This window comes from Borostomias antarcticus (genome assembly GCF_949987555.1).
Source record: "Borostomias antarcticus genome assembly, chromosome: 5".
Taxonomy (NCBI): Eukaryota; Metazoa; Chordata; class Actinopteri; order Stomiiformes; family Stomiidae; genus Borostomias; species Borostomias antarcticus.
The window spans coordinates 33,751,943-33,774,853 of NC_140238.1; the positions used below are offsets into that span (position 1 = coordinate 33,751,943).

The 22,911-nt window shown below is 51.2% G+C and overlaps 2 protein-coding genes across 2 annotated transcripts in view; both read left to right on the forward strand.

Annotated features, from left to right (window-relative positions):
• Window positions 1-13,026, forward strand: part of dock6 (dedicator of cytokinesis 6) — a 46,157-nt gene extending 33,131 nt beyond the window's left edge. The window contains exons 26-43 of the mRNA XM_084439146.1: window positions 694-876; window positions 2,232-2,358; window positions 3,385-3,469; window positions 3,603-3,699; window positions 4,200-4,334; window positions 4,848-5,000; window positions 5,095-5,253; window positions 5,348-5,641; window positions 6,513-6,656; window positions 6,754-6,885; window positions 7,066-7,080; window positions 7,961-8,086; window positions 8,529-8,618; window positions 8,700-8,936; window positions 9,549-9,692; window positions 10,150-10,256; window positions 10,349-10,522; window positions 11,547-13,026. Of these exons, the coding sequence (XP_084295272.1) occupies window positions 694-876; window positions 2,232-2,358; window positions 3,385-3,469; window positions 3,603-3,699; window positions 4,200-4,334; window positions 4,848-5,000; window positions 5,095-5,253; window positions 5,348-5,641; window positions 6,513-6,656; window positions 6,754-6,885; window positions 7,066-7,080; window positions 7,961-8,086; window positions 8,529-8,618; window positions 8,700-8,936; window positions 9,549-9,692; window positions 10,150-10,256; window positions 10,349-10,522; window positions 11,547-11,589 (2,445 nt within the window). The 3' untranslated portion in view covers window positions 11,590-13,026. The remainder of the gene's footprint in view (window positions 1-693; window positions 877-2,231; window positions 2,359-3,384; window positions 3,470-3,602; window positions 3,700-4,199; window positions 4,335-4,847; window positions 5,001-5,094; window positions 5,254-5,347; window positions 5,642-6,512; window positions 6,657-6,753; window positions 6,886-7,065; window positions 7,081-7,960; window positions 8,087-8,528; window positions 8,619-8,699; window positions 8,937-9,548; window positions 9,693-10,149; window positions 10,257-10,348; window positions 10,523-11,546) is intronic.
• A 1,256-nt stretch (window positions 13,027-14,282) lies between these two features.
• The window catches only part of kank2 (KN motif and ankyrin repeat domains 2), a 24,234-nt gene continuing 15,605 nt past the window's right edge, over window positions 14,283-22,911 (forward strand). The window contains exon 1 of the mRNA XM_084437772.1: window positions 14,283-14,369. The gene's annotated coding sequence lies outside the window, so the exon portion shown is untranslated. The remainder of the gene's footprint in view (window positions 14,370-22,911) is intronic.

The window sequence follows — 22,911 nt, forward strand, 5'->3', positions numbered from 1 at the left end:
CCAGAGCAGGGCTGTGTAGATCTCTCCTCTCTCCCAGAGCAGGGCTGTGTAGATCTCTCCTCTCTCCCAGAGCAGGGCTGTGTAGATCTCTCCTCTCTCTCAGAGCAGGGGCGTGGCGTGTAACGGGTCACCCCGGGAGCAGACGCTTGATGGCGCCCACGCCGGCGAGCCCACAGTAGAACATTGTGTTCCCACGGCAACGGAGGGAGTGAGAGACGCTGGTCTCCTCTCGGCCTGTAGAGGGCTCTGACCGCCACATCAGACTGACAGACTGTGTGTGTGTGTGTGTGTGTGTGTCCGTGTGTGGTGGTGTGTGTGTGTGTGTATGCGTGTGTGTGATGTGTGTGTGTGTGTGTGTGTGTGGTGTGTACGTGGGTGCCTGCGTGTGGTGTGTGTGGTGTGTGCGTGGGTCCTTGCGTGTGTGTGTGTGTGTGGTGTGTGCGTGGGTCCCTGCGTGTGTGTGCGTGTGTGGTGTGTGCGTGGGTCCCTGCGTGTGTGTGCGTGTGTGTATGCGTGCGTGTGTGTGCGTGGGTCCCTGCGTGCATGGTGCGTGTGTGTGTGCGTGGGTCCCTGTGTGTGTGTGTGTGTGTGTGTGTGTGTGTGTGTGTGTGTGCGTGGGTCCCTGTGTGTGTGTGTGTGTGTGTGTGTGTGTGTGTGTGTATGTGGGTCCCTGCGTGTGTGTGTGTCCCCTAGGCCGGTCGTCAGGTCAGCTCTCTGTCGGCGGAGTGCAGCCGGACGCTGCTGGTCTGCTTCCTGTGGGTGCTGAAGAACGCGGAGGCGGAGCTGCTGGAGCGCTGGGTCTCTGACCTGTCCGTCCTCCAGGTCTCCCGCCTGCTGGACCTGATGCACCTCTGCGTGTCCTGCTTCCAGTACAAGGTACAGCAGAACCTGCTTCCAGTACCAGGTAGAGCAGAACCTTCCAGTACAAGGTAGAGCAGAACCTGCTTCCAGTACCAGGTAGAGCAGAACCTGCTTCCAGTACAAGGTAGAGCAGAACCTGCTTCCAGTACAAGGTAGAGCAGAACCTGCTTCCAGTACAAGGTAGAGCAGAACCTGCTTCCAGTACAAGGTAGAGCAGAACCTTCCAGTACCAGGTAGAGCAGAACCTTCCAGTACCAGGTAGAGCAGAACCTGCTTCCAGTACAAGGTAGAGCAGAACCTGCTTCCAGTACAAGGTAGAGCAGAACCTGCTTCCAGTACAAGGTACAGCAGAACCTTCCAGTACAAGGTAGAGCAGAACCTCTCCTGCTTCCAGTACCAGGTAGAGCAGAACCTCTCTGTGTCCTGCTTCCAGTACAAGGTAGAGCAGAACCTCTCTGCTTCCAGTACAAGGTAGAGCAGAACCTGCTTCCAGTACCAGGTAGAGCAGAACCTCTCTGCTTCCAGTACAAGGTAGAGCAGAACCTCTCTGCTTCCAGTACAAGGTAGAGCAGAACCTCTCTGCTTCCAGTACCAGGTAGAGCAGAACAGTGTGAACATCTCATATCACCATTATAGTGACCAGAATTATCACTGTTATCAGTATTATCGCGGTCTTGTAAAATGTGCTGAAAATGTTCTAAAACTACTGATACACACTGTAATAATTTCACCAAGTTTTATATTGAAAACCATAAATAAAATTAGCAGCACTAGCACTTTTTATGCATTAACATTAAAATAATGCGTCTTTGAGACTGTTGCTAGCTTTGGTTGATGCCGGACAGTATTTACAGTGAGTTTTTCAAAAGCGGGGCAATCAAGCACGGTTTTAATAGTGCGCTCTACGCAGCTGTAAGCTTGGCGCTGTTCAGCTACATACAGCTCGTTGGTGGACACACAGCCCAACTCTTTAGTTTGTGACTGGTGTATTTGTCTGTGTACCAGGATCCTCCCTCTTAAGCACCTATTGTATTTACATTTTGCAACTCTTGCACGTTGGCTTTAGCACTAGATTATGCTCTTAATCACTTTAGCACTAGATTATTCTCTTAATCACTTGAGCACTAGATTATGCTCTTAATCACTTCAGCACTAGATTATGCTCTTAGTCGCTTGTTTAGGAAGGAGATTAACTTGTGGGTTCTGGCGAGTAGTAGTACACTGACTACCTCCATTAAAGGTAATTATTATAAGTCGCTTATGGATAAAAGCGTCTGCTAACAGTGATGTAATATTCCTGCTCTCTGATGTGATGTAATATCCCTGCTCTGTGATTGGTGGTGTAATATCCCTGCTCTGTGATTGGTCAGGGGAAGAAGGCCCTGGAGCGAATCAACAGTCTGACCTTTAAGAAGTCCCAGGACATGAAGGCGCGTCTGGAGGAGGCCATCTTGGGGACCATCGGGGCTCGGCAGGAGATGGTGCGACGCAGCCGAGGTACCGGCGGGGAACACGTTCCATGTTCCATGTTCTCATGGGTTTATAATCGGGTTCTCAGTGGACAGGAAGAGAATTCCCCCTCAGGGATTCAACACTCATTCATTCATTCATTCATTCAACACTCATTCATTCGTCCCGAGGGAAACTTGTCTTGGACATACAGACTGGTTCATACAGGCTGGTTCATACAGGCTGGTTCATACAGACTGGTTCATACAGGCTGGTTCATACAGACTGGTTCATACAGGCTGGTTCATACAGGCTGGTTCATACAGGCTGGTTCATACAGACTGGTTCATACAGGCTGGTTCATACAGGCTGGTTCATACAGACTGGTTCATACAGGCTGGTTCATACAGGCTGGTTCATACAGGCTGGTTCATACAGGCTGGTTCATACAGGCTGGTTCATACAGGCTGGTTCATACAGACTGGTTCATACAGGCTGGTTCATACAGGCTGGTTCATACAGACTGGTTCATACAGGCTGGTTCATACAGGCTGGTTCATACAGACTGGTTCATACAGGCTGGTTCATACAGGCTGGTTCATACAGGCTGGTTCATACAGGCTGGTTCATACAGGCTGGTTCATACAGGCTGGTTCATACAGGCTGGTTCATACAGACTGGTTCATACAGGCTGGTTCATACAGGCTGGTTCATACAGGCTGGTTCATACAGGCTGGTTCATACAGGCTGGTTCATACAGGCTGGTTCATACAGACTGGTTCATACAGACTGGTTCATACAGGCTGGTTCATACAGGCTGGTTCATACAGGCTGGTTCATACAGGCTGGTTCATACAGTGCAAAGGTGCCATAACAAGGACAAAACAAACATTAGTGCAAAGACATGTGCAAACATAAGGTTTAAAGTTCATTCATGCATTCATACATAATACAATCAACACTGCTGATGGTCTGAGTTTAGGAGACTAACTGATGATGGAATGAAGGAGTTTTTGTCAGTAAAGTGAATCTATCTGGAAGTGTGTGACTGAGGTTCCGGCGTGTTCCCCGCAGAACGGAGTCCGTTCGGCAGCCAGGAGAACGTCCGGTGGAGGAAGAACGTCACCCACTGGAGGCAGAACACGGACCGAGTGGACAAGTAGGTTCTCCCCCGTTCTCACGCTCGGCGTCGCACGCCCTCCAGACCGGTGACGGTAAACGGTAATGGTAAACGGTGACGGTAAACGGTGACGGTAAACGGTAAACGGTGACGGTAAACGCTGTGTCGGCAGGACCAAGGCGGAGATGGAGCAGGAATCGGTGGTGGACGGTAACCTGGCAACCGAGGCCTCGCTGGTCGTCCTGGACACGCTGGAGATCATCGTCAAGGTAACGCGCGGTGGGAGGCGCGGCTTCCTCTTCGTTCCTTCGTCTTCCTGGTTAATGAGAGAAAACGCTGAAGCATTTTCCCCTCTTTCTCCTCCCCCACCCCCCCTCCCCCCGTTCTCCTCACCCCTCCTCCCCTCGTTCTCCTCCCTCGCCCCCCCCCCATGTTCTCCTCTCCCCTCGCCCCCCCCCCGTTCTCCTCATCCCCCCCCCCCCCCCCGTTCTCCTCCCCCACCCCCCCTCCCCCTGTTCTCCTCACCCACCCCCCCTCCCCCTGTTCTCCTCACCCACCCCCCCTCCCCCTGTTCTCCTCACCCCTCATTCTCCTCACCCCTCCTCCCCCCGTTCTCCTCACCCCTCTTCCCCCCGTTCTCCTCCCCCCTCCTCCCCCCCCCCGTTCTCCTCTCCCCTCCTCCCCCCCCCCGTTCTCCTCTCCCCTCCTCCCCCCGTTCTCCCCCCCCCCCTCCCCCTCGTTCTCCTCCCCCCCCCCCCCCCCCCCTCAGACGGTGCTGGTGTCGGAGCTGAAGGAGAGTGTTCTGGGCGGGGTTCTGAGGGTTCTGCTGCACAGCATGACGGGGAACCAGAGCGCCCTCTTCCTGCAGCACTGCTTCACTACGCAGAGGGCGCTGGTCTTCAAGGTGCGTCCAGGAGGGGCGGGGCTTATCATCGGACGCCGCGCGCTCGCCGTGAGCTCTGTGTGGCTAATGCTGGGCTCACACTACCGGGTTTTTGGGTCAATTTATCCTCGATTCACCTCTTCTGACAGTCTGGTCAGGAGCGTTGGTCAGTACTGATGTTCAGCCCCGATAATATCAGACATGTTTGAATTTATGATTATCACATCACAACTTTACAAGCGAGACGGAGAGACCGGTGGTTCGTTGCTCCCTCGGGCACGATAAGATCCTGTAGTGTGTGATGAGACGTTACTTTCACATCTTGCTGTGTGTGCTTGTTTGAGATGCGCAAGAAGAACGTCTGTTAAGATTCTCCTCATGTGCGTGATGTAACCCGATTTAGAAATTGGTTAGGATTTTAAATATCCTGTAGTGTGAGCCCGGCATAACGCACGGCGTGTGACCGTTGTGTGTTGTGTGTTGCGTGTTGCGTGTTGTGTGTTGCGTGTTGTGTGTTGCGTGCGTGCGCCCTAGTTCCCGGAGATGCTGTTCGAGGAGGACACGGAGTTGTGCGCCGACCTGTGCCTGCGTCTCCTGCGCCACTGTGGCGGCAGCGTGGGCGCCGTCCGAAGCCACGCCTCCGCCTCCCTCTACCTCCTCATGAGGCAGAACTTCGAGATCGGCAACGTGAGTGTTCTAGCTTCAGGGGGGGGGGGGTTCTGTGTCGGGGGGAGAGAACGTAGTAGAACCTTGATTCTCCTCCCCCGGTGTTTGGGTGCAGAACTTTGCGCGGGTGAAGATGCAGGTGACCATGTCCCTGTCATCGCTGGTGGGGACGTCACAGACCTTCAACGAGGACCACCTCCGGCGCTCGCTGAAGACCATCCTCACCTACGCTGAGGAGGACCTGGAGCTACGGGACACGCCCTTCCCCGAACAGGTAGGAGCCCCCCCGGCCGGTCCCCCCACCCCGGGGTTCAGGGTACGGTCTGGTTGACCCCTGACCTCCTGACCTCCTGTTGTGGTCACCGCAGGTCCAGGACCTGGTGTTCAACCTGCACATGATCCTGACGGACACGGTGAAGATGAAGGAGCATCAGCAGGACCCGGAGATGCTGATGGACCTGATGTACCGCATCGCCAAGGGTTACCAGAACTCTCCGGACCTGCGGCTCACCTGGCTCCAGAACATGGCGGGGAAGCACTCGGAGCGGGCCAACCACGCCGAGGCCGCTCACTGCCTGGTGCACAGCGCCGCCCTGGTGGCCGAGTACCTCAACATGCTGGAGGACTGCCGCTACCTGCCCATCGGCTGCGTCACCTTCCAGGTCAGGACTGGGGGTGTGTGTGTGTGTGTGTGTGTCTGTGGTGTCAATGTGTGTGTGTGTGTGTGTGTGTGTGTGTGTGTGGTGTCACTGTGTGTGTGTGTGTGTGTGTGTGTGTGTGTCTGTGGTGTCAATGTGTGTGTGTGTGTGTGTGTGTGTGTGTGTGTGTGTGTGTGTGTCTGTGGTGTCAATGTGTGTGTGTGTGTGTGTGTGTGTGTGTGTGTGTGGTGTCAATGTGTGTGTGTGTGTGTGTGTCTGGTATTAATGTGTGTGTGTGTGTGTGTGTGTGTGTGTGTCTGTGATGTTAATGTGTGTGTGTGTGTGTGTGTGTGTGTGTGTGTGTGTGTGTGTGTGTCTGTGGTGTCAATGTGTGTGGGGTTAAGAATTCCCTTGTGGTCTCTATAATGGAGTAACTGAGGGCGTTTCTGCTGACTGCTGTCTCTCTCTGTCTGTCTCTGACTCTCTCTCTGTCTCTCTCTCTGTCTCTGACTCTGTCTCTGACTCTCTCTCTGTCTCTGACTCTCTCTCTGTCTCTCTCTCTGTCTCTGACTCTGTCTCTGACTCTGTCTCTGACTCTGACTGTCTCTGTCTCTGTCTCTGTCTCTGTCTCTGTCTCTGTCTCTGTCTCTGTCTCTGACTCTGTCTCTGACTCTGACTCTGACTGTCTCTGTCTCTGTCTCTGTCTCTGTCTCTGTCTCTGTCTCTGACTCTGTCTCTGTCTCTGACTGTCTCTGTCTCTGACTCTGTCTCTGACTCTGACTCTGACTCTGTCTCTGACTCTGACTCTGTCTCTGACTCTGACTCTGTCTCTGTCTCTGACTCTGTCTCTGTCTCTGACTGTCTCTGTCTCTGACTCTGTCTCTGTCTCTGGTAGAACATCTCGTCTAATGTTCTGGAGGAGTCGGCGGTGTCCGATGACATCCTGTCCCCCGAGGAGGAGGGCATCTGCGCGGGGAAGTACTTCAGCGAGTCTGGCCTGGTGGGCCTCCTGGAGCAGGCAGCTGCGTCTTTCAACATGGTGCGTCTCGCGTTCCCCCGCCGCTAGTAAACAAGCCCCCGCCGCAGTTAACCGCACCGCAGGGTCATAACAGGAACATGTGGTCTGTGTCCGCCAGGCCGCCATGTACGAGGCCATCAACGAGGTCTATAAGATCCTGCTGCCCATCCATGAGGCCAACCGCGACTTCAAGAAGCTGGCGGCGGTCCACGGCAAGCTGCAGGACGCCTTCAATAAAGTCTACAACCAGGTGACGGGACATGCTAGCGCACGCTAGCGCAGGGGCCGCTGGGCCCATGTGATCAGGCTGTGATACCGCTCTGTCATCGCGTCATTGCACATGTATTTGTAGTAATCACATCCACTTGTGTAATAAACCAAACTAAACCACCCATCTTACATAAACCCTGTCTGTTTCTCATTCCCACAGAGCTCAGGATGGGAGGTAAGAGACTCTTTTCTATACATATGAATGCGTATATATATATATAATATATATATATATGTGTGTTTGTGTGTGTATATTTGTGTGTATATATATATATATATGTTTGTATGTATGTGTATATATGTATGCGTATGTATGTATATGTTTATTTCAGTTATTTTCTTTATTTCGGACCCAGGGGATCCATATCACAATAAAAACAGTAAAATACAGCACAAAATGTGTACATTTGTATATGTATGTGTATATATGTATGTGTATATATGTTTATGTATGCATATATATGTATATGTATGTGTATGTATGTATATCTATGCGTATACAGTATGTATGCGTATATATACTGTATATATGGTATATGTATGCGTACATATGTATATCTGTGTATATATGTATGCGTATGTATGTATATGTATGCGTAAATATGTATATCTGTATATATGTATGCGTATATATGTATATCTATGTGTATATAATATGTACAGTATGTGTAAATGTACTGTGGGTGTGGACAGTCAGGACTAACTGTATTCTGGTATTTTGCAGTGAAACAATAATGTTGTTTTTTCTCAATCTTTGACTTCCTGCCTCCCTCCTCCTTTCTGGATGATATTTCCTCGGTAAGTGAAATGTTATAAAAAGCAGACATCAGTATTTCCGTGCCTTCAAACTCTCCCTCCCTTACAGACACATAGTTTTTCTAAACCGTTCGCAACAAAAACACAACACAAGTGTCCCGGGTCCCCTGGGGTCGTCCCAGTGGGGACTGTGGTCACAGCTGCTCTTAACTGTAGTAACATGTCAGCTTGGGCCAGCTCGGCTGTAGATCTCTCTCTGAGCGTGTGTGTCTCTCCTCCCCCGGCCCCGTAGGGTGTAGAGGATGTTCGGGACCTACTTCCGGGTGGGCTTCTACGGCTGCAGGTTCGGGGACCTGGACGAACAGGAGTTTGTGTACAAGGAACCGTCCATCACCAAGCTGGCCGAGATCTCCCACCGGCTGGAGGTACGGCTGCACGATTATGACAAGATAATAATTGTGATTATTTGCTTCAAAATGGTAATTGCGATTAATATTTCAAAGTAATAGCTTTAGCTCTGCACAGTTTGCATATGACCTGCTGGGCTTGAGCGACATCATCTTTTTCGTAACCACTCAGCAGGAACGCATGTGATTGGTCAGACAGCATTAGCGCCTGTGATTCGTCCGTGTAGTCCTAGCACACTCAATTCAAAGCAAAATTATTAATCACATTAATTGCGGCCTTTTGCGATTAGTTAATCGCGGAGGTCATAATCGCGATTTCGATTAATTCACGATTAATTGTGCAGCCCTAGCTGAAGGTCAGGATCACGAGGATGACCAGGATCCATCCTCCATCTTGTTTCATTTGTGAGTAGCGCTACATGGGTTGAGCTGACTGACCACTCGTTCATTTCACGTTCAGGAATTCTACTGCGAGCGATTCGGGGATGACGTGGTGGAGATCATCAAGGACTCGAACCATGTGGACAAGAACAAGATGGACCCCAATAAGGTCAGACCCACTAGTCAGGAGGGGTCATCGTCCGAGGGCCTAGCTAACGCTTAGCGCTAACGTGCGTTTGCCCTCTCTCAGGCCTACCTCCAGATCACCTACGTGGAGGCCTTCTTCGACACCTACGAGCTGAAGGAGAGGATCACCTACTTTGACAAGAACTACAACCTGCGCACGTTCATGTACTGCACGCCGTTCACGCTGGACGGGCGCGCCCACGGCGACCTGCATGAGCAGTACAAGCGCAAGAGCATCCTGACCACCTCCCACGCCTTCCCCTACATCAAGACCCGCATCAACGTCATCCACAAAGAGGAGGTGGGCGGCCCTGGATACGCACCGCGCCTGTTTGGAATGGGTTTAGTCTAGGGATGTTAATAGTTCATCAACTATCGATTAATTGCCGATAAGAATTTACTCAAGTAAGATTTGGTTACTCGATTAACTGCTTGTTAATGGAAAATAACTTTTTTTTTAACAAACGTTATCAACGGGAGTTGCGTGAAATGTAATCATGATTTAGGGTCTGACTACACATGAGGGCCACGCCCTGTAGTGACGGCTAATTGGGATGCCGGGAAATTTCAACGACACAGCGGAAGAAAACACAAAAATGAAGCGAGCAAAGCGCAGATCAAAGCGTGGGAGGTTCTTATCAATTGCAGACCTGCAAACTTGTCACCTTTTTTATGTTAACCATGGTAGTTTCAGTGAATCTAGAGGGTTTTAGTTTTGTATGTCGTCACCTTTTTCACTACAGAGTTTGCAGGTCTGCAATTGATCGACTATCGTTTGTTAAGGTTAACAGTTATCGATTAAATTCCTTGAAATTTACAACCCTAGTTAAGTCCGTCTGTGCGGCGTGAGAGCTAGACGCTAATGCTAACGCTAACTCTCCTGCTGTAACGTTCCTCCGCCCCGCCTGCTCAGATCATCCTGGTTCCCATGGAGGTGGCCATCGAGGACATGCAGAAGAAGACCCAGGAGCTCGCCTTCGCCACCCACCAGGAGCCCGCGGACGCCAAGATGCTCCAGATGGTTCTGCAGGGATGCGTGGGAACCACGGTCAACCAGGTAGGCTGGAGGAACCACGGTCAACCAGGTAGGCTGGAGGAACCACGGTCAACCAGGTAGGCTGGAGGAACCACGATCAACCAGGTAGGCTGGAGGAACCAGGGTCAACCAGGTAGGCTGGAGGAACCACGGTCAACCAGGTAGGCTGGAGGAACCACGGTCAACCAGGTAGGCTGGAGGAACCACGGTCAACCAGGTAGGCTGGAGGAACCACGGTCAACCAGGTAGGCTGGAGGAACCACGGTTAACCAGGTAGGCTGGAGGAACCACGGTCAACCAGGTAGGCTGGAGGAGGCGTCCAGCGCTTAGCTGTCTCTGCCCCGGAGCGTTAGTATGCGCAGTCAGGGTTTACGTGTCTTTTGTGCACTGGAGGTCTTTAGTGCACTGGAGGTCTTTAGTGCACTGCAGGTCTTTAGTGTGGAGCGTGTCTGAGCCTAACGCCCCCTCCCTCCTGCAGGGTCCTCTGGAGGTGGCCCAGGTCTTCCTCTCAGACATTCCTGACGACCCCAAGCTGTTCCGCCATCACAACAAGCTGCGTCTCTGCTTTAAAGACTTCACCAAGAGGTGCCGACACGTCCCCGAGCCTGGCAAACAAGACGGCCGAGCGCGCCGTCAAAACAAACCCCTGACTCCCCGTGTCCGCTGTTGTCACACAGGTGCGAGGACGCGCTGAGGAAGAACAAGTCTCTGATTGGTCCAGATCAGAAGGAGTATCACAAGGAGCTGGAGAAGAACTATCACAAGCTGAAGGAGTCTCTGGGTCCACTGATCAACCGCAAGATCCCCCAACTCTACAGAACGCTGCCGGCGCCGACCACACCCACACAACGGTGACCCTGTCCTCACACACACACACACACACACACACACACACACACACACACACACACACACACACACACACACACTCACACACACACACACACACACACACACTCTACAGAGCGCTGCCAGCTCCGACCACGCCCACACAACGGTGACCCTGTCCTCTCACACACACACACACACACACACACACCCACACACACACACACACACACACACACACACACACACTCTACAGAACGCTGCCAGCTCCGACCACGCCCACACAACGGTGACCCTGTCCTCACACACACACACACACACACACACACACACTCTACAGACAATGCTGGCTCTGACCACGCCCACACAACGGTGACGTGACCCTGTCCTCTCACACACACACACACACACACACACACACACACACACACACACACACACACACAGTATGAGCTCACCCAGTTCAACACAGCACCGAGGCCTACTCAAACACAATAGTAACTGGACACCGTCCTCTCTCACACCCGGACTCACAGGCTCACACGCTGCAAGATGATTCAACTAACACACCACTGCCAACCACACACACACACACACACACACCCTGCAGTAACACACACACCCTGCAGTAACACAACCACAGCGCACACACACACACCCTGCAGTAACACAACCACAGCGCACACACACACACCCTGCAGTAACACACACACACCCTGCAGTAACACAACCTGAGGCCCACGCCGCCTGTGTACGCGCACAAGACGCAGCGACGCAGCTGCTGGAATAACTTCTCCAGATTTGTTAGGGGAAGAATCGGCTCACGGTTTGTTGTTCTGGACCTCGTTCAGAGCCAGCTGGGGATCGCATGTGAGTGTTGGAAAGACGACGCGTTTATAATTAAAAGCAGAATCCTAACAACACCTGGTGCCAGAACACTGTTCTTTCTCTCGGCCGTGGCGGTGTTCTCTGAATCTGACCTCTCTCCTGTAACGCAGCGACGCGCTGGAGCAGATCAATAACATGACGTCTCTCTTCTGCTCACAGGGACTCCTACAGCAGGTCCAGTCTGCGCCGGGCGGACTGCTGAGGCGCGGCAGACGTCGGGAGAGAAGAAGAAGAAATCAAAGACTTTTTGTATGAGCTCCAGCTTTAGTCTAGTCTGGTCTCTGTCCCCGCCCCCTCCACGCACGCCAGCCCCTCCCAAACGCTCCTCGCCGTCCTCGTACGTCTCCTCCTACTGGCGTCCCAGCGCCCCCCGCCACCCCCCCCCCCCCCACGGGTCACGCTGTTCCACCCCTCCGCCCTGCTCCTTCGTTCCTCCTTCACCACCTCCACCCCTCCCCCCTGCCTCTCACACTCCTATAGGAAACACTCCCTCTGTTTATACTGGGAGTTTATCTGCCCAGTAAACATATGGTCATCTGGAGCATGGCTCTGTCTCTTGGGCAGTCAGAGTGTAGCGTTCAGGAGTAGCGTCCTCGTTGGGGACGCAGAGCGAGTCTCTGTGTTGATCCTCCACGGTAATTTTAGGTTCTACAGAAGCAGAGAGTCCAAACAACTCCTCGGCACATCCCTAATTGTGTGTTTTGTTCTGGACGAGTCTGAGTTGTGCGTTTGAGTCTGTGACTGCTCGGCTCTGGGCTTCTTCCCGTTGGCTGCTGTGTGCTGCTGGTTGGGGAGGGAGGCGGGCCACTGTGTGGTTTCCACAACTGTTCACTGTGATCTGCGAGAGTCTGTGTGTGATTGTTGGTGATTGGTCGGTGCCAGACGGAGTCGGTTAACGGTCCCTGGGAGATTCTCTGAGTCAGCGTGTCCTCGTTCTTTCTCCTGTCAATTCTCACATCAATAAACCATCTCGGAATAATACCGTAGTTCACTATGAGGTAGATGAGATGAGGAGCATTCTTTTCAACCCTAGAAACACCAGTCCCTTGTTTGAGCACAGCAGGGGGCGGAGGGGGTGGGAGGGGGGGGGGGGGGGCGGATAAGAAATGGTCTTTGTAAAGACACTGTGAAAAATGCACTGACCAAAAGCAGTCAAGTCACTGATGTTCAGAGCTCAAGCACTGCCCCTGACAACGACGCACTCAACCAAACACTCATTTTTACAACTATGAATTTGAAGCTTTGTCACCGTCCAGATGATGTTCGTTGTGCAGGAAGCTGTTTCCTTGTCTGCTTGTCTGGTGTAGCGGCAGACGCCCTCACGGTTCCATCTCCAGCCTTGTGGTTGTGGGAGGTATATAATCGATGTAGCTATTACTCTAACTACATTATTAGAGTAACTACATTACTCTAATTACATTATTAGAGTAACTACATTACTCTAACTGCATTATGGGAGCTACTGTATGTATTGTATTGCACTACTTCAAACTTCAGCACCTACCACTGTTCTACTGTATTTTCTCTGCTTTTGTACTCCTCTAAAACTGAATTTTACCAATCAGGAATTATTTATTCACACTTTTTCATATTGTGTTTTTGTTTTGTTTTTACTGCTTTGTATTAAAATGTCTCTTACCATCTCAACAGCTGTCGCCTTTTATTGGGGAAACGTTTGTAACGCAGATTACATTTACATTACATTAGTCATTTAGCAGACGCTTTCATCCAAACCGACTAACAATAATTGCATTTAACGTAGGAAAAGCCAATGTACTACTACTTGCCAGAACTCACAAGTGCATCTTCTTTCTAAAACAAGTGACTAAGAGCATAATCTAGTTCTGAAGGCAAAGTGCAAGAATAGCAATCTAAAGTACAGTGCAATATAATACAATAAGAGTATTGTAGATCAGCTGATGTTATTGAGCCTGTCACTGTGATCAAATATCATCACACACACACACACACACACACACTCGGCCTGTTCTAACGCAGAGCTCATTATCTGATAGGTCTGTGAGTATCAGAGCAGGTTAGTTTAACCTTGAGAGTTGATCATTGTGATAACAGACTCACTGATAACAGTAACCTCCTGGTAAAAGGGTCATGGCTTTTCAATAGTTACTTGCTATTCATTTACACCTTAATTGATATATCTGAAAAACACAAATAACACTCAAATGAGGCTCTGATGCATGTTTGTGTGAAATTAATCTCCACTGAAAGTGATGTGGTCTTTGTTGTGACCCTTATATCCACTTATATAACTGCAGAACATGTAGGTTCGTGCAGATCAAGTGTAGGCTGTGTTATAGTTGTTTGCATATGCCCCCCTGTCTTTATACCCATAAATACACCTTCATTACTGCCCAGGCCGTGCGCGCCCCCAGGTCTCTATGTGATCCAGATGTCTTCCCAGGCGCGCGCCCCCTTTTCCCCTTATTTTTCACGTGCAATTAATTTCCTGCTCACATTGTAACCCGGGTTAGTTAGGCTACCCGAGTAAACAGCCCTATATCTTATGTATCACGCCTCCCACTCTGGACAAACAAGAACTTCACGCATCCATTCGTGAACGGTATGTATGTTTGTCTGCAACCTTTAATCAACCACGCATTGTCAGAGACGGGGGGATATGCTGAAAGTATGACGTCATTTTACGGGAACTATAAAATGTGATTCACTAATGATTGTGGAACCTGGGCGAAAATATTTGAAACGCTTTTCCCGTATCTTCTCCTACAGTAGTGCGTTTATCGCACTTCTCTCCACGGCCAAAATGCTATTCGTAGAATGATTTATAAATCGAATAGAAGAGAGTGGAGTGAATAGTGGCGTCCCGCTACTCCGCTCCAACCCGCTGCTGGCCCTTTAAGAGTGTACTAGGGGGGGGGCGTCTTGGCTGCGGTGTTTTCTGTCTCGCTGTCAGTGAGCTCCCGGCCCTAGACCCCTAGACGACTGAGGATTTCTTGAGGATAGGTAAGGGCTACAACCAAAATATTTAACCAAGCTTTTTCTCAATGATTGCATTGTCTTTGGGCCGATTTGTGCGTAGTTTGGGGGTTAGAATGGGGTCTTGGATGAGGCTTCTTTGTGTGCCACTGGATAGGACATGTATTCCTCGGGGTTAAAAGTAACGGGTCTCCTACTTAAATCCCCGTGTATTTTATCGTAGCTAAAACCTGCCTTGACTTCGATGGAGGGTGAACCCTTCTGTTCCCATAACCTTGATATTTAATAGATCATTAGGCAGTGGTTTGAGCTCGTATTGTTATTTGTTAAAGCATCATCCTTCATGCGCTCGCAGCGGTGCTGGAGGAGCGCGCACGGTACATGCACCCTGGGTCTGTGCGTGGTACATGCACCCTGGGTCTGTGCGTGGTACATGCACCCTGGGTTAGGGTTAGGGATCCATGCACACTGGGTCTGTGCGTGTTCTCCAGGAACACTGAGATACTGAGACATGATTTGTCTTTATTTCAATCCTAACGGGGGGTTTGAATCGTATCTTGTTGGTTTGAGTTCAAGCGACTATGCGAATTTAATTTCCCTTCGAAATTGCTGGAATGGATTGTCCAAAACCAAAATATATTTTCTGATGTGCGTTGTGAACTTCACTAAATCTTTCCAAATCCATAGGCTACTAAAACTAACGTGAATGTTTTTTGGTTTGAAGTTGAGTTCCTTACTTAAAAGATGATTTGTTCATTAAAAGAGAACCCGTGATTTGGGACTCGGGGGAGAGGGTGCGTCCGTCATTCTGGCCTCATCGCTTCCAGATGTTCTTTCTCTTTGCCTTCAAGTTTGCGGGTCTGACCGCCCGGGCCGCCCGTCGGTGGTGTTATGATGGACACTGACCGGTCATTGTGAGCGGATCCCGATGCGCACAAAGACGCGGTGTCCTTCAGCGGCTGCTCGTAAAGTTCTCTCTCTTACCTGCCTTTGTGAGTTCTTATTAAATGTAATCAGAGTAATTAAGGCTATCAGCAGGCTCACATGGCCTTCTCTGGGGAGGCCTTGTCTTGAATAGTGCGTTTGCCGTGATAATTCATTCCAACGTCAGTTCTCAGTTCTATTTCTTATGGCATTCTTCGTGGGTCACCCCGTCACGTGTGCTGGTTCCACCGGGCTCTCTGAGTCCTACAGTAACCAGACTGACCTGGTCAGACCTGGTGCCTGGATGAAGTCAGACCTGGTGCCTGGATGAAGTCAGACCTGGTGTCTGGATGAAGTCAGACCTGGTGCCTGGATGAATCAGACCTGGTGCCTGGATGGAGTTTCCCTGGTGTTTTCTCGCCAGCCTCTGTGGTGATGGAATGCGTCTGTCTCACGGACTCAGATTCCCAACTACGGGTCCCGTTTGGAGCAAGGGGCGCGTAGTGGAATTCCAAACGGAGGAATGCAGGTTATAAAGCCCATTTGCACGCTGGACCACACGCTGGGCGTTTAAGTGGTTTAGAAAGACTAATGGTATTACTCCCCGAACCTGCATGAGGGCGTCTGGAATTGTCTGGATTGATTTGAATTTGTGGACAGGTCACAGCATGCAAACATGTCCCCTTGCAGAAACCATGGTTACATGACCTGTTAGTTAATGGTCTATCACTTTTAATTTGGTAGCGTTATGAGTTCTAAGGAGTTAATTCATACACTCATGTGAATGGTGTTCATTAATGAGCACTATCCTGAATAAACTAATCTAGAATCTTGAAAGTACAGAAATTATTTGCTTTTGATTTGACTCACAGCCCACTCTGCTCTGTCCTACGGGCGTGCGACCCTCTGACCCACTGCTCCTCTCACTTTAGTGGAATTATTGCAGAATCAGTCGATTCAAAGCCTGGTTTTCCTGATTTCCACACAGGCACAGACATGGGCTACACAGCCTAGACACCCAGACATCCAACGGACCCAAAACCATCTGTCTCATCAAAGTGAAGCCTTTGACCAAACTAGACAGTTATGAAATAGTTGATTTAGCTGTGAGGATACTTGACTTTTATACAGCCCTAGTTCTACCACAGAGACAGATTAGGGATTTGGCCGGGACATCAGATGGTGAAACTCCCACGTTTTATCAGGACGGAGAGAGACCAATCTAGTGAGCATGCCCTAATTAGGCATCGTAGAACAGGCATAACATCATTATCTGTTTGAATAATCTGCTCTAATCCTCCATAATTCATGAATCGCTCAGATTGGGAAGATGGACTGCTCTATTCACGGACTCCTCACTCAGCTCCTCTGGAATGTGTCTGTCTATGTGTGTGTGTGTGTGTGTGTGTGTGTGTGTGTGTGTGTGTGTGTGTGTGTGTGTGTGTGTGTGTGTACATGTTCCATAGCTGTGCTCTAGTAGTCCTCTGAATCCCAGCTGTAATTGAACCAGGAAGTAATTGATCAAGCCCCTCGTGAGGGAAGCGCTCATCAAGGCTTGTGTTTAGTTCTCCCCACCCCCCACCACTCGGTCCTGCCCCAGGCACAACTCCTCAATGACTGACCCCATGGGTTTAACCCCGACACTGCCCCGACCCCCCCCCTCTCTGCCCAAACCCGACACTGCCCCGACCCCCTCCCCTCTCTGCCCTCCTCTGAGAGCAGCTCTGGTCGTCCTCCTCTGTCTCTCCTCCTCCAGACCACAGCTCCTCCACTTCCCCAAGTCGTTACCGCGCTCCGCCGATCTGGGCTTCATCATCCTCAATCCCACCTCCCGCGCCACACAGGAATTCTCCCTCCTCCTCCCTCCTCCTCCCTCCTCCTCCCTCCTCCTCCCTCCTTCTACCTCCTTCTCCCTCCTCCTCCCTCCTCCTCCCTCCTCCTCCTCTCTTTAATTCCTTTCTTTCTTTCTTTCTTTCTTTCTTTCTTTTTTCTTCTTTTTTTGTTGTTGTTTCTCTGTCCATTCCTGTCCCTCGGCCCCACCCCGGCCCTCTTCCTGTTGGAGGTCGGCACAATGACCAATGGCGGCTGAGATGATGTTTATTCTGCTCCTGTTCCAGCGGTAATGTGAGCAGGCGGCTCCTCCCTGGTCTGGCTCTCCTCTGGCCTGGTCTGGCTCTCCTCTGGCCTGGCCTGGCCTGGCCTGGCCTGGCTCTCCTCTGGTCTGGCCTGGCTCTCCTCTGGCCTGGCTCTCCTCTGGCCTGGCTCTCCTCTGGCCTGGCCTGGCTCTCCTCTGGCCTGGTCTGGCCTGGCCTGGCTCTCCTCTGGTCTGGCCTGGTCTGGCTCTCCTCTGGTCTGGCCTGGCCTGGCTCTCCTCTGGCCTGGTCTGGCCTGGCCTGGCTCTCCTCTGGCCTGGTCTGATCTGGCCTGGTCTGACTCTCCTCTGGCCTGGTCTGGCCTGGCTGGGCCAGACGCGCGCTGCTCAATGCCGTGGTTTCCTCCAGACCACTCCTTAATGGTAAAAACAGGCCTGTTTGCTCTGGTTGGCACACGGCTTAGATCTCAGAGCTCTGGCTTAGAGACGTTCCCTTGGCGTGGGCGTTCCCCTGGCGTGGGCGTTCCCCTGGCGTGGGCGTTCCCCTGGCGTGGGCGTTCCCCTGGCGTGGGCGTGGGCGTGTGCGTGTCCCTGGCGTGGGCGTGTCCCTGGCGTGGACGTTCCCCTGGCGTGGGCGTTCCCCTGGCGTGGGCGTTCCCCTGGCGTGGGCGTTCCCCCTGGCGTGGGCGTTCCCCTGGCGTGGGCGTTCCCCTGGCGTGGGCGTTCCCCTGGCGTGATCGTTCCCCTAGCGTGGGCGTTCCCCTGGCGTGGGTGTTCCCCTGGCGTGATCGTTCCCCTAGCGTGGGCGTTCCCCTGGCATGGGCGTTCCCCTGGCGTGGGCGTTCCCCTGGCCTGGGCGTGTCCCTGGCGTGGGCGTTCCCCTGGCATGGGCGTTCCCCTGGCGTGGGCGTTCCCCTGGCGTGGGCGTTCCCCTGCGTGGGCGTGCCCCTGGCGTGGGCGTGTCCCTGGCGTGGGCGTTCCCCTGGCGTGGGCGTTCCCCTGGCGTGGGCGTTCCCCTGGCGTTGGCGTTCCCCTGGCGTGGGCGTTCCCCTGTCGTGGGCGTTCCCCTGGCCTGGGCGTTCCCCTGCAGCCCTGCGTTAGTCACACTCACATTCCCATCTGCGCCAGACCAGCAGTCTGCTGGTATTACATCATGTCCTCCTTCCACATGCTAACGCCTCGACGGCCGTGCAGCTGGGTGGGGACAGGTTTAGATGGAACACAGCGCTTCTGGCTGACATGCACATTCAGATTCACAAAACTTTATTGTCCGTTGTGACAGAAAATCACCTTAGACTGGCTCAACAATCAACACAAGTTAACACAACACAACAACATACAGTACATTCCTGAAACCAGCACAGGGAATCATTAAAATAAGCAAATATTAGGATGTGCAAAGTGAAATAGTGAGTGTGTAAGAATTCTTCCTCATTGTTTGTTTAAAATCTTTATGGCCGTGGGAATGAAGGAGTTCCGATAAGTGTTTTTCTACTATTACTACTACTACACTATCTACTATCTACTATCCACTATCTACTATCTACTATCTACTATCTACTATCTACTATTACTATCTACTATCTACTATCTACTATCCACTATCTACTATCTACTATCTACTATCTACTATCCACTATCTACTATCCACTATCTACTATCTACTATCTACTATATACTATCTACTATCTACTATTACTATCTACTATCTACTATCTACTATCTACTATCTACTATCTTTGCTTCTGTCCAGCAGGCTTTAGTTGATCAGAAGAGTTGTTTTTTCATTGGTTAATTATTCCTGTCTGTTGGATGACAGCTGGCTAGATGGATCAGAACCAGCAGCCCGTAACATGAAGAGCACAGACACAGTAACAGACACAGTCACAGACACAGTAACAGACACAGTCACAGACACAGTAACAGACACATTAACAAACTCATATTAATATCACCGTACTGTGCGCTATGCTGCACTTTTGAAATGTGATATATAACATGGCAGCTGCATGTGAGTTAGTGTGTTTTTCTATTGTTTCTATTTTACACTCCTAAAAGAGCGCTGGAGTCCTCAAAAAGTTCAGAGGAGGAGATGGTGGTGTAATAATGGGAGGAGGAGATGGTGAGGAGATGGTGGTGTAATAATGGGAGGAGGAGATGGGGAGGAGATGGTGAGGAGATGGTGGTGTAGTAATGGGACTGTGAGGAGATGGTGAAGAGATGGTGGTGTAGTAATGGGAGGAGGAGATGGTGAGGAGATGGTGGTGTAGTAATGGGAGGAGGAGATGGGGAGGAGATGGTGGTGTAGTAATGGGAGGAGGAGATGGTGAGGAGATGGTGGTGTAGTAATGGGAGGAGGAGATGGTGAGGAGATGGTGGTGTAGTAATGGGAGGAGGAGATGGTGGTGTAGTAATGGGACTGTGAAGAGATGGTGGTGTAGTAATGGGAGGAGGAGATGGGGAGGAGATGGTGGTGTAGTAATGGGAGGAGGAGATGGGGAGGAGATGGTGGTGTAGTAATGGGAGGAGGAGATGGGGAGGAGATGGTGGTGTAGTAATGGGAGGAGGAGATGGTGAGGAGATGGTGGTGTAGTAATGGGAGGAGGAGATGGGGAGGAGATGGTGGTGTAGTAATGGGACTGTGAGGAGAGGGTGGTGTAGTAATGGGAGGAGGAGATGGTGAGGAGATGGTGGTGTAGTAATGGGAGGAGGAGATGGGGAGGAGATGGTGGTGTAGTAATGGGACTGTGAAGAGATGGTGGTGTAGTAATGGGAGGAGGAGATGGTGAGGAGATGGTGGTGTAGTAATGGGAGGAGGAGATGGTGAGGAGATGGTGGTGTAGTAATGGGAGGAGGAGATGGTGAGGAGATGGTGGTGTAGTAATGAGAGGAGGAGATGGTGGTGTAGTAATGGGAGGAGGAGATGGTGGTTTAGTAATGGGAGGAGGAGATGGTGGTGTAGTAATGGGAGGAGGAGATGGTGGTGTAGTAATGGGACTGTGAGGAGATGGTGAGGAGATGGTGGTGTAGTAATGGGAGGAGGAGATGGTGAGGAGATGGTGGTGTAGTAATGGGAGGAGGAGATGGGGAGGAGATGGTGGTGTAGTAATGGGAGGAGGAGATGGTGAAGAGATGGTGGTGTAGTAATGGGAGGAGGAGATGGTGAGGAGATGGTGGTGTAGTAATGGGAGGAGGAGATGGGGAGGAGATGGTGGTGTAGTAATGGGACTGTGAGGAGAGGGTGGTGTAGTAATGGGAGGAGGAGATGGTGAGGAGATGGTGGTGTAGTAATGGGAGGAGGAGATGGGGAGGAGATGGTGGTGTAGTAATGGGACTGTGAAGAGATGGTGGTGTAGTAATGGGAGGAGGAGATGGGGAGGAGATGGTGGTGTAGTAATGGGAGGAGGAGATGGTGAGGAGATGGTGGTGTAGTAATGGGAGGAGGAGATGGTGAGGAGATGGTGGTGTAGTAATGAGAGGAGGAGATGGTGGTGTAGTAATGGGAGGAGGAGATGGTGGTGTAGTAATGGGAGGAGGAGATGGTGGTGTAGTAATGGGAGGAGGAGATGGTGAGGAGATGGTGGTGTAGTGATGGGAGGAGGAGATGGTGGTGTAGTAATCGGAGGAGGAGATGGTGGTGTAGTAATGGGAGGAGGAGATGGTGAGGAGATGGTGGTGTAGTAATGGGAGGAGGAGATGGTGAGGAGATGGTGGTGTAGTAATGGGAGGAGGAGATGGTGAGGAGATGGTGGTGTAGTAATGGGAGGAGGAGATGGTGGTGTAGTAATGAGAGGAGGAGATAGTGGTGTAGTAATGAGAGGAGGAGATGGTGGTTTAGTAATGAGAGGAGGAGATGGTGGTGTAGTAATGGGAGGAGGAGATGGTGGTGTAGTAATGGGAGGAGGAGATGGTGGTGTAGTAATGGGAGGAGGAGATGGTGGTGTAGTAATGGGAGGAGGAGATGGTGGTGTAGTAATGGGAGGAGGAGATGGTGGTTTAGTAATGGGAGGAGGAGATGGTGGTGTAGTAATGGGAGGAGGAGATGGTGAGGAGATGGTGGTGTAGTAATGGGACTGTGAGGAGATGGTGGTGTAGTAATGGGACTGTGAGGAGATGGTGGTGTAGTAATGGGACTGTGAGGAGATGGTGGTGTAGTAATGGGACTGTGAGGAGATGGTGGTGTAGTAATGGGACTGTGAGGAGATGGTGGTGTAGTAATGGGAGGAGGAGATGGTGAGGAGATGGTGGTGTAGTAATGGGAGGAGGAGATGGTGGTGTAGTAATGGGAGGAGGAGATGGTGAGGAGATGGTGGTGTAGTAATGGGAGGAGGAGATGGTGGTGTAGTAATGGGAGGAGGAGATGGTGAGGAGATGGTGGTGTAGTAATGGGAGGAGGAGATGGTGAGGAGATGGTGGTGTAGTAATGGGAGGAGGAGATGGTGAGGAGATGGTGGTGTAGTAATGGGAGGAGGAGATGGTGGTGTAGTAATGGGAGGAGGAGATGGTGGTGTAGTAATGGGAGGAGGAGATGGTGGTGTAGTAATGGGAGGAGGAGATGGTGGTGTAGTAATGGGACTGTGAGGAGATGGTGAGGAGATGGTGGTGTAGTAATGGGAGGAGGAGATGGTGAGGAGATGGTGGTGTAGTAATGGGAGGAGGAGATGGTGGTGTAGTAATGGGAGGAGGAGATGGTGGTGTAGTAATGGGAGGAGGAGATGGTGGTGTAGTAATGGGAGGAGGAGATGGTGGTGTAGTAATGGGACTGTGAGGAGATGGTGGTGTAGTAATGGGAGGAGGAGATGGTGAGGAGATGGTGGTGTAGTAAATGGGACTGTGAGGAGATGGTGGTGTAGTAAATGGGACTGTGAGGAGATGGTGGTGTAGTAAATGGTGGTTTAGTGATCGGACTGTGAGGAGAGCTCTTTAGAATCGTTCAGGTCAGGAGGTCCAGAGGAGTCTGACCCAGTCGCTCTCATATCTGTCCTGCTGTCTTTGCTGGGATTCACAGTAATTGGTCCCTGGTGTGTATCTCTTCCATGCTGTGTATCTCTTCCATGGTGTGTATCTCTTCCATGCTGTGTATCTCTTCCATGGTGTGTATCTCTTCCATGCTGTGTATCTCTTCCATGGTGTGTATCTCTTCCATGCTGTGTATCTCTTCCATGGTGTGTATCTCTTCCATGGTGTGTATCTCTTCCATGGTGTGTATCTCTTCCATGGTGTGTATCTCTTCCATGGTGTGTATCTCTTCCATGGTGTGTATCTCTTCCATGTTGTGTATCTCTTCCATGGTGTGTATTTCTTCCATGGTGTGTATCTCTTCCATGGTGTGTATTTCGTCCATGGTGTGTATCTCTTCCATGGTGTGTATCCTGAATGAGAGCAGTCACGGCGTTCTCCTTCTAGAAGTTTCCATCTCAGACTCCCCTCTCCCGCTCTCTTCTCTTCCCCCCGCTCCGGCTCGCCCTTATTTTCTCACATTCCCTCTTTTTTTTCTTTTTCTCTCACAGCTGTACCTTCTCTCCCCCTCTCTCTTTCTCTCTCTCTCTCTCT